Below are 12068 nucleotides of genomic sequence, written 5' to 3' on the forward strand. Positions count from 1 at the left end.
CGAAGCTGCAGCATCTAGCAGGCAGTGTGTACACAGTAACAAACTCTGAGACCAAACTGCTTTGTGACCCAGGGAAATGTTTTTGGGAAACTATGCCATCAGCATTTTTGTTTACTCTTCATAGTTTCCTTTTCCTTATTTCTTTTTTTTTTAAAGGGTTCTGCTGATGGACTTTTCATAATACTGTTACGGCAAGGAAATATGAAAATCCAAATTTTAATCACAATAAAAGAATCCTGAAGATGACTGATCTATAATTCAAAGGTTAGGAATAATTTCAACTGTAAAAAATGGGTATTTGTTGTGTTTTTGCAAGAATCTAATTCAGCATCTGTAATTCCTAGCTTTAGGAATTTTATTTATAAATCATTTAAATTAACTGCTGAAAACTATATGCTGTAACTTTTTCCTCTCCCCTTGCCAAGGATGAGCTACACCTTTCAATGATGTCTGCTATGTGCTTTGGGTAGATTCTTATATTGTAAAATAGTAAGAATTCATGATCACACAGAAGAACAAAAAAAAAAAACATATTTGAACCTGTAACAGGTAACCTAGTTTTTAAAACTATGTTACAACTGCAAAATGCAAACAAGTAAGTGAACTCAAAACCCTAAATTGTAAACAGAGCAAATACCTTCAGTAGTATTTTTTGCTTTTTTGCACGTAACTACTTAAAAGTCACAATATAGGTTCTTATTTTGGAAATTACTACCAAGTACAGCACATAATAGTTTTCTAACAAGAAGATTCATGGTCCTTCATTCCTGCCCCTTCCTTTCAGTCAAACCAACAAGGAAAAATTTACTGAACCAATAATGATATTGGCAAAGGTTTGGAATCATGTGAACAATTCCATTAACAATAGTGCAAGTAAAAAAATAAATAGATACCTGTTACACAAAGGAAAGAAAAATAACATCTGCTTTTGAAAGTAAGTGCAAGAAACTGCAAATTCTTAGGATTCAGATTTAAGTTGAACATTCCCAAGATTAAATTAATATGGATAATAAGCAGAATCAAGACTAAGAATTTAACCCTGAGGACTTTTTACACTGTAGTTGTCAGTTACTGCCATGTGATACACACCTTTCTAGGGAAGGACAAACTGTAAAAGATGCAAGGACTATATTTCCAAATAACGTATGGTTAATTAACTGTGCAGCTCTCTGCTTCTGCTTATTAAAATTATTATTCTGCTTATTAAATTATTTTAAAATTGTGAATATCTTTTATTTTGAAGCAAATAATAAACTTCTATGTCAGTGAACAATATGTCTCTAAAATATTAGTACGGGAAATAGTTATCGGGAATATATATATAATCTGTTATTCATCATATTTTCAGATGGTCAACTTGCCAACTGTTTTTTAATACCCAAAGATCACTGATGTTATATTTCATTATTAGTGTAACAAATCAGGTAAATTCCATTTTTAAAGGAAGGAATTTGAAAATTCATTGCTTATCTCACCTGTACTGAGATTCTTAGCAGTGCTCTGTGATTTCTGCATTTCAGTTGATTTGAAAGTGAGGTCTTCCTGCATGATCTTCAACTCTTGATTGGTAACAGATGAAATTTGTTTCATACAATTCACATTCTGCATGTTACCAATAACAATAATGAAATGTTTTGTACCTTTGAAATTATGAATGCAAACCGACAAGAAAGCAGCTCTCCTAATACATTATCTATTATTTGGCTTTTCTATTACAAAGACTGAAAATACTGTCAATACTCTGAAATGATTTAAATGCAGTCTGGAAGAAGATGCACTGACGTGCCAGTGATGAGAAAGAGAACATGATATCTATGTTGTCACACCTGTCCTGTCTAAAGTGTCACCTGCAGTGCTGTGTCCAGTGCTGGGCTCCTCAGTACATGGCAGGAATGGACATACCGGAGTGGGTCCAGCAAAGGGCCACAAAGAGCATCTGACGTACAAGGAGATGCTGAAATAGCCGACGCTGTTCAGCTTGGAGAAAAGAAGACCCTGAGGGGATCTTATCAGTGTTTATAAATATCTGATAGGAAATTATCAAGAGGATGGGGGCAGATTTGTCTTGGTGGTGCCCAGTGATGGGATGAAAGACAACAGGCACAAACTGGAACACCTGCAACACAGGAAACTCCATCTGAACATGAGAAAACTCTTCTTTGCTCTTTAGATGGCCCAACACTGGAAAGTATTCTCAGAGAGACTGTGGAGTCTCTTCTTTTGAGATACTCCATGACTGTCTGAACCCAGCTCTGTGTAACCTTCTATACCTGACCATGCTTCCACAGGGGGTTCAGAAAATCTTCACAGGTGTCATCTAACCACAGCTATTCTTTGTGATTCTGTATCACTACATAAGATACTATATAACATACTAAAACAGTTTAGGACAGTTTAGGATTCGATCAAAACATTACAGTGCTCTAACGTTTCTGAAACAAGAAGTCTATTGTAAATAAAAATGTTAAAAGTTAAAATATTTTGTCAGTGCAAAATATGACAAAGACTGAAAATGTGAACAATACTTAAAGTGTTTATGTTAAATTTGGGTTAGGTTAGGTGTTCCAGACAAAATTTTAATTTTAATAGATCAGAAGTATAACTGAAATATTGTCAGTTACTTAACAGACACCACGGCATACCCATAAAATGAGGTTTGCAGATTTTGTATAAACAAAATTGAAAGAATAATTATTTATTTGCAGTATTCTGAAATGTTTTAGCATGAATGCTCTTTATTGTAACAATGATGATGAGTTACAACAGTGATACTACCATTTCCATAATTGTTACCTTGTTTTCAAAATGCTTTCCATAGAAATAATGAGAAATTATTATTTTTTCCTTACAACTGACTATGGTATCTCTTTAATCTTCTTCAAGTATATTATATAAATATGTACTAGATAATATATAAATACCATCTTCCTGCTTATCCCTTCCGCTCCCTGTTCTGTGTTTTTATATTCCTAATTTACCACAGCAGGAAGGAAAAGCACTTACCCTACTTGAGTGCTCCAAGAGCGTAATAATGTTGGCTTCTGTTTTGGCTTTTCGTTTTAATTCCTGGCTCTTCACATCTTCAAAAGTCTCAAGAAAATCTAAAGATCAACAAACAAGATAAAGGACCTTGAAACTTGTCAAGTTTGGGGTGAAATGACAGACATGAAAAAATTTCCAGAGACCAATATTTGATTGATGAAGGGTAAGAGGTAACCACTCTCTTGGAGATTATGGAGGAGCTGCCATTCAATGGCTGCAGGAAAATGGACATTCAAAGGGACAGGAAAAAATGTTCATTACCATTCTAACACTTCTGAATGCTTATCCTAGCAGCAGTTACTGTTAATTTTTCTGAAAGCTACCAAACAAAGAAAACAGGAGGAAACTGAGAGAAAACTCACTATCTCTTATAGCTTGAACTACATCACAGATACCACTTGGATTCTGAGATAGAGGCATCTTTCACAGGCAAAGGTATATATCATTAGAGTAAGATGTCAGTAAGATTCAGAAGAGAATCTCTGAGAATAGATGATTACCATGTGTGTTTTTCTCCAACATCCAGGCTGCAAATGAAGTTGGCATTAGAAGTTTTATTTTCAGTGATTTTTTTTCCTTCAGTATTAACTTGTCACATTTTATATTAGAAACAGAACCATTATACTTTAATAAAATGAGCAAGAATGAAAGCTTCAAAAATAGCTCCTTCCTCAAAGCACTCTTAAGGCTCTTTTCATATCATTTCTTACTGTGAACTACAGCTAAAAAGGAATTTTCTTTATTAAGAAAATATCTGAGTACAGTTCAACAGGGAAAGGCTGTAGAGAAAACAAACATCCTGAAATTCTTACTTAATAGTTTGTATTGTAAATATTTGATCTCAGGTGCATTAAGAAGAGCGGCTCCAGCAGGTTGAGGGAGGTGATCCTGCCCCTCTATCCAGCCCTGGTGAGGCCGCACCTGGAGTGTTGTGTCCAGTTCTGGGCCCCACAGTACAAGAGGGATGTGGAGCTGCTGGAGAGAGTCCAGCGCCGGGCTACAAGGATGATCAGGGGCCTGGAACATCTGCCCTGTGAGGAGAGGCTGAGGGAGCTGGGCCTGTTCAGCCTGGAGAAGAGAAGGCTGAGAGGGGATCTAATCAGTGTCTGTAAGTACCTCAAGGGAGGCAGTGAGGAGGATGGTGCTGGCCTCTTTTCAGTGGTGGCCACTGACAGAACTAGAGGTAATGGCCACAAACTGAAGCATCAAAAGTTCCACAGGAACTTAAGGAAAAATCTATTAACAGTGAGGGTGACAGAGCACTGGAACAGGCTGCCCAGAGAGGTTGTGGAGTCTCCTTCTCTGGAGATCTTCAAAATCCGCTTTAACGCAGTCCTGTGCCATGTGCTCTAGGTGATCCTGCATGTGCAGGGGGGTTGGACTAGATGACCTCTAGAGGTCCCTTCCAAGCTAGGATCCATTCTAGGATTCTGTGATTCTGTCCTTTTTTTGCTAAAAAAAAAAAAAAAAAAAGAGAATGGGCCATTTGTATAAGCCAAATAACTTATAACCTGACATAAAACTTGAAATCTCATTTAATTGTTTAATATTCTAACAGGATCCAAGACTTCATTAATCTGTCTCATGGGGTTTGAGTCACCACTTTTCAAAACAACAGATGATGCTATAGCCCTTGCTATAGTATCACGTGCAAGTATACGTATGCACTTTTCTTTTAGTGGCTGACTGCAGTCTCCCTTCATTGACCCGCTGTAGGCAGTTGGGATACTAATCTTACAAAGGCTCTAAGTCAGAACAGCAAAGGAAAGAAATAAAACTGTGAGGGAGGGAAATACTTACACATATTCATTAAAACACATATGCTGTGAACTTTGTTAGGTAGCAATTCTTCAGTGAACAAAACCAAATCACTTTGTATTCACAAATACATAATTTCATAAAACTGATCCTAAAATTATGCAGCTAGAACCTCAGAATTGTATTTACATTATTTCAGTATTTATTCTCCTTGGGCATTCTGGATATTTCCAGACTTTTAACCTTCTTTGAATTTCTTCAAAAACATTATGTGAGGTCTTAATTTACACCTCATCTTACAGTTTTTCTGCAGCACCATTTCTTTATTGATCATATATGTCTGAGACTCATCTGAGCAGTATATATTTCACAGAATTAAAAAAATGAATGGAAGGGACAGTCACCTAATTAATTCACCTGCTCCAAGGTAAAACAACTTATGTCATTAATTCGTGTTTGCCTACACCTTTCTACTCCCTGTCTTGTAAAGGACAGCATATGATAAAGACTAAATCACCTCCTCCCACAATCAGTCCCACAACTTGATGAGTACGTTCCTGACAAATTAGACTTCTGTGTATAACTCTGTGCTATTTTCTCTTTCCACAGTGGTGTATTCATTGTATCTCTTCCTATAACTCTAAGAGCCCATTTTACAGAGCTAAAATAAATGAATTCTACTCTTTCCTATCCCTGAGAAAGTGTACAATTTGCTCTTAACCTTTTTTTTACATCATTTTTAATGTTGTGATTATTTTAAATTCTAACCCTGCCCTCCAACATGCTTTCTTTTTTTAAAAAAAAAAAAAACTTTTTTTTGTGGGATGTTTGTGCCAATCTATATATTTACTCTTTCTTCCATCATCTGACAGGTTAATAAAATACCCCGTATACATTGCAATATTCTGCTCAACATATCTTTCCATTTTGATAGTGCATCCTTTAGAATAACTATTTTTTCCATTAAATGCTTAAAATAGATTAATATGGATGTTTGCCTAGCTTACTTTTACAAACACAGAAGACACAGCTGTAGAAGACATTCTCACATCAGCATACAAGTCATCTGCTGTTTCTCCTTATTTTTTCTGTCACAAAGTAAATCAGCTGCTTCTCGTTGACAAATCAATGCCAGTATGATTAACTATCATGTTTTTGTAAATATTTCATTTTTTGTTGATTATTTATTGAAGAAACTTTCTGGAAATTGATATCAAGATGACTGGCCTGTAATTCGCTCTTTTGCCATCTTTAAGATTCCTTCATGTTGTCTCAGACGTCATGGTTAACTTCAAAAAGCACTAGAGCTGCTACAATGCTCTCTGATGAAGTTTGTGAAATTAGGTAATTCAAAAATACATAAGGTTTATAAGTATTCCCATTAATGTTTTTCACTCTCAATTCTTTTTGGTCCTTTGCTAGCCACTATATAACAGTCAACATTTTTAGTGAGCACTTACAAAAAGGTGTTATATATGTGAGACTTTATTTATTGATCAATTTCTCCTTTGGCTGAGTGACAGATCAATACTTCTTGTAAGCTTCCTATTACAGTGCACTAGCAATAGGACATATTTTTAAAATAGTTTTGTTTTCATCCTGCATTGGCTGCTGCTGAGACCTCTAAAAAACCCTTTTAATAGGAAAGAGAGCACTCATTTTTAATAAATCAATGGAAGGAACTTTAATTTTAAAGGATTATGTGGCCTCTGTGCATGTTCATTTAAAATTTTTCCTTTTATCGGACACAGACCACCTGGTTTTATTCACTTTTACTTAAATTCATTCTAACATTAAATTCTTTTGGTAAAAGCATTCTTTTTATAAAATACAGCAGTGTTCCTAAGTCTCTTAATGTTTGACAAAGAGCCATGAAAGGTGCTCCAAATACCTATGCATATTCTCCAAGGCCTAAAAATATGAATTGCCTTGTTCTGCTATAGCCTTAAATGAAATCACAGAAACTTTACAGAATGATCCACAGATGAGGTTTTTCAATTCTAAATTAACTGAGTTTTTACAATTGAAGAAAACCTCTGTCTTATTGGAACTAGGATTAATTAATGTATACTTTATGACTTACTGTCCATGCTTTCTTCTCTCTTCTTCAGTTCCTTGTATTTCCAGTTTTCCTCTCCTGCAAGAGACATTTATCTGACTTGATATATATAAACAGTTCATATATAGTTGATACCAACTCAATCCTAGAATCCTTCAGGCAGGCAAAATGGCAGTTTTAGAAATAAAAATTCTGCATACCTACAAACTACAGGATGCATTCCATTTATATAAGAAAGATGACTATGAAAAATTCAGTTTCAATGACATTTTATAACATTTAGATATTAGGATTTATAATATGTAAGTGGGGATAAATACTACTTCTGAATGTTTGCAGAAAGTTCATCATTGGACTTATATTGTTTAGACAAAGAAATTTGGTAGAATTTTTCTGAAGTCAAAAAATTAATATATAGAAAAGGTGCACTCATATGTTCAGGTACCATGGTTAGTTAAAATTTTCTGCAATTCTGCATTTGAAGAACTCTTTCCCATAGTTTAATATACTTTTATAGTATACTTTTATAAACTAGTAAAGAAAGACATACCATTCAAATAGAAATAGGAGAACAAAAGGCAAAAAAAGCTTTCTACAGTTATGCTTAAGAGCAGATCTCTAGTATATTCTTTATAGTGGCATTAACACATTGAGTACAGAATAGATAATATGGGGTACACAATTCAGTCCATCTTTAAATGCAATAATCTTGTTACCATTTTTTTAATTGTTTGAGTCTTGCTCATTGATTAAATTTCAGCATATGCTGAATTTAAGGAATGCAAAGGAAAAGAATAAAACACATTTAACAGAGTAAGCACATTTTCTCCGTGTCTTTTTATTTCCACATCCTACTGATTTCCTTTTCATCTAGTACATGCAAACAATAAGAATGCCAGGGGGCCCTGAGGGGGGCTGTGATTTTGCTTTAGCTTCCTTGCAGATGCAGGTCTGTTCCTTGCTCCCTTTCATTCTGAAAGGCAGGTCTTAGACACTTACAACTCAAAGTCTGTTCTAACCTTAAGAAGTCTTACTACAGTGAGCTGTGAAATAGGGAGGTACATGATCTGTCAAGTGATTAAAGAAAATATCTATTTGAATTAAAGACTGCAACCTTTAAAATGTCTTTACAGAGAAGTGCTCTTTGAAAACTGGCATTATTTTTTCAATATCTTAACCATTCATGCAATTTATAAAGTGTTAAATCCATTTTGCTATGAGTTTATTTCCATTTTGACTAATCATTTAAAGGTAGTTTCTAAAACATGAATCACAAACAGTAACTTGATGAGTTACTTATTTATTTAGATTTTTGTAACTGAAAACTAAATTTCTATTTATGATCTGTTTATTTTTGATATTTTGAATACTGTTCCTCTTATGGGAATATTCATACTGTAACATTTTTGCATCTGCATATTTTTCCCCCACAAGCTCTTTTTACTTAAATCTAACAAAAAAAAAAAAAAGTTGACATTTTGCGAGTGCTTCGTGACATACAAATTAAATACTGAGCCAGAAGTAATTAAAAAGTAAAGCAGGAAGGACAGTGGTAATCTGAAGGACTGCTTAAGATGCTGAGTTAGAGGAGAAGCATAAATGACCTCCTTGGATTTTCTCTCTACCCCGTAGAGAGGGAGCTTTGGGAGATCAGCTGTCAGTTCCAAAAGCTAATCCTTACAGATACATTCTTTATTCTTTCTATATCAGGCTCACTGTTTGTCAGAAAGTAATGAAAAATTCATGTCACTTTATCAGGAATATACTTTGGCATACATTAGTTCTCCTTTATGTTTGAATCAGTGTGAAAAATCATACTCTATTTTCATAATTCATCAGGATAGCACTAGTTCATTTCTTCCTTTGCACAAGATTCTCTAAAAATCTGATGTATGCAGCTCTTTAAAGAGAGAGACGGAAAAAATATATCTGACACAATAACAGCGTGTAACAGTCTTTAGAAGTTTAGAATCCCATGATAATTACTTTGTCCATTATACAGTATGAATATGTTCACAAGGAAGAAGTGACAGGAGTTCATCAGAAATTCGCTGCAGAACAGGCAATTTGGTGAGGGTTAAACTCCACCGCCTTTGCTAACTTGTTCCCTCTAGTAGACTGGACTTCCCCATGGCCATAGATTAGCACAGGACTGGCCCAAATGCTTATCAAATTATGTAAACTGGCATAAAACCTGCTTACAGCTCAGAAATGTGAGTTGGCCTCCCTTTTTTGTTAAGAACTATACTGATTCAGTAGATCCTAAATGAGTGCAGAAGAGAGGATGGTAAGTATTCCTGAGCATAGAAGAATTATTATTTCTGCTACTGATTTCAGAAAGAAAAACAAACAGATTTAATGCAGACTTCTACGCAAATTCATAGGGTGACTCTTCTGCACGTGCTTCAAACGCTTAATAGATGTCTTTTTCTAAAAGCAATAAATGATTGGGTATCTAAACCTAAGCTAAAATCACAAAAAAGCAACTCATTTCTTACCTTCTGCACTTCTCCAAAGATAACAAAAATGTTGCAAAGCCCATGAAAGTAAAATAAAAGCAAAATTGTACAGTTGGAAATATTTTCTGACAACAAGAGAGCTGATAAAACAGTTTTAATTAATTATTTGCACAAAAATAAGTATCTGAAGAAATGCAGAATTGATTTTAATTAAAGAAGCAAGAAGAGAAATAAATATATTAAGCATAGATTTAGGGTCAACTTCAGAAATAATTGTCCATTTTGAAGAAATTCACAGTTATATTTTACACTGAATTTCCCGTGAAAAAGGTAGAAAGTAAAAAGGTCACAAGCACACAAATACATGTGTTATACAGAATTTAAATAATTTGGTACACATTTTTCCAGAATATATACATATTTATGTAACAGCTGTCTAAAGAGAGTTTCCTATCATCAGGAGATTTCTCTTGGGACTAACTTTCATTTAAACAGTCTTTCACAACTATTGCAAGCCTATTCTTAATTTTCTCTAAAACAGTAACTTCTAGCGCTAGAACAAAGCCAATCCCAACCTAGTTTAACATTCTACAGAATATTTGTTGCACATAAGTTTCCAGGCTAATTCCATTTCTAGACTGCTCCCAAAATTTCCTTGCAAAGACTGAAAAAATAAATTATAAAGAAAGACAATATTAAAAAGAAAAATATTATGAGTAAGTGCTGCTTACTTGCTGCTGCTTCCACATTCATTGATAAAATTTCTGAACATATAAAATAAAATATATTGAAACTTTTCTAAAGCTGATCTGGTTCTACAATGCTGCCATTTCTGCCTTTTTCTCAAGGAATCCTCAAAACAAAATTGGGACAGAGGACTAGACAGCTGTACTACTTACACCCTATTTCTACTAGTCATTAAAAATCTGAAGAGACCCAAATATGTGAGTGGGTACTTGCAATTTCTCACATTCTAAAAGAGCATGCTTTTTTCCTGTCTGCTTTAGGTCGTCTGTTCGAAGTCTAATAACATTACCTTGATGATCCTCCAGATCCATATCAAGGCGTTGAATGACTTTTCTAAAATGATTTGTCTTTTCCCTTACTTCTGTTAGCCTATTAGTAGATAATGAAAACTGAAGTTAAAAGGTGTTGTCAAATACTTTTATGTTTGAAAGTAATGAAGAGAAGGTTCAGAATAAAAATGGCAAGCCTAAGTTTATCAATAACTAAATAATATTAGGAAAATTACTGTTAATATAAAAGGAATGTGTGAATCACTGGTCATTTTAGTTCCTATACCTACCAAATACTGCTGCTGTTTTATTAAAAACATTTCCATTATGAATCATTGGTATTTGCCAATTGAGTAACCTTACTCAATTAGTCCCTCTGCTGGTTCTTCCACAGCTTTGCAGCATTACAACATGACATATTACCTAGAAGAAACCTTTTTTTTTTAAGTAAAATTACATATGTATTCCTAAAATTAGTTAAGAAATTTCCCAGTAGAACCGTATATTGCATAACCAAACCATGAAATGAAATTACCTGAAAAGCATTTTTCTGTAAATTCGCAAATACAATTAACTGTTATTGCTTTTTTATCAGGAATTATTTTAAGCAAATTAGTAGCCAAAGATGCCAATTCAGTTAAAAATGAATAAATGATCATAGCAGTAAATATTGTTTAAAAGTATGCATTTTTTCAATGAGAATTCCTTTTTATTTTTCTATAAAGAAAGAAAAATCAAAAGATTCAAAAGCATGTTGTATTACTTTACTCCTCTTGTGATACAGCACTATTTTTTTTATATTAATCAGAGCTTCTGTTAATCCTCAGAAAGATGATGAAAGATGATGTAAGATGAGCCATGAGTCAGGAAGGAATACTGAGTTGTTCTTTAGAACTTAACCTCTAGTAATCAACCTCTTTAGGCACAGATTGTGATAAAACAAAAGTCCAAAATGTGTGTGCAGTGTTATATAAGCTCAAGCTGTCACAGAAGTTGAAGATGTCACAAATGAATAATTCTTAAGTGTGAACATATAAGCTGGGTATATAAAAGGATTTGCTTACCACAGTTATCATTATGTCAAACTATGCTCATCCAGAAACACATTAAGATAAGAAAATTTCAATTTTGCATTTTAGTCTGTGAAAAATAATTTTCTCATAACACACAAAATTAAACAACAACAACAAAAAAACAACAAACAAACAAAACACTTTTATCGACTTCTCTGGCCTTACAACCCTCATAACAAAGAAGTGTGTTTTAGAGGTTTTCCACTGCACAGGGATAATAAAAGATGATAAAAATCAAAAAAATCCGGAAGGAAACTTCACTCAACTTAAATACCCATTTTCTGACTGCTATTTTGCTTGAAACTAGGTATTATAGACAACTAGACATTCACTGAGCAAACTGCTTCAGCAAATTAAGATATTATCACCTTCCTCTTGTGAGTCAGTGTCTTTTAGGCTACAGTTCCCCACAAAAGTGTTCATACAATGGAATATGTGTACTCGAACTTCACGCTTTTCTATTTTTTGTTACGTATATTGGCAAAAATCTATCTATGTCACTAATCAAATCCAAAAATTCTTTGTGAATGGGTGTGGCTGAACAGAACAGGCTGTATTCCGAACTCTGTGGAGGGTTTGCACCAGATCAAGCTGAAAAATGTTCTTTCTGTGTCTATACACATATTTTAAATATCTACAGAAACATGTGATGGAATTCACT

The 12068-nt window shown here is 34.1% G+C and overlaps 1 protein-coding gene across 1 annotated transcript in view; it reads right to left on the reverse strand.

Moving 5' to 3' along the window:
- IFT74 (intraflagellar transport 74) overlaps positions 1 to 12068 on the reverse strand; it is a 37177-nt gene that overhangs the window by 7234 nt on the left and 17875 nt on the right. Inside the window, exons 12-15 of the mRNA XM_088527301.1 lie at positions 10355 to 10434; positions 6884 to 6937; positions 3004 to 3101; positions 1476 to 1602 (exon numbers count right to left, since the gene is read on the reverse strand). Coding sequence (XP_088383427.1) covers positions 1476 to 1602; positions 3004 to 3101; positions 6884 to 6937; positions 10355 to 10434 — 359 coding nt within the window. The remainder of the gene's footprint in view (positions 1 to 1475; positions 1603 to 3003; positions 3102 to 6883; positions 6938 to 10354; positions 10435 to 12068) is intronic.

The sequence above is a fragment of the Tinamus guttatus genome, unplaced genomic scaffold (genome assembly GCF_059628265.1).
Source record: "Tinamus guttatus ecotype Peru unplaced genomic scaffold, ASM5962826v1 Tinamus_guttatus_pri_ptg000276l, whole genome shotgun sequence".
Classification (NCBI taxonomy): Eukaryota; Metazoa; Chordata; class Aves; order Tinamiformes; family Tinamidae; genus Tinamus; species Tinamus guttatus.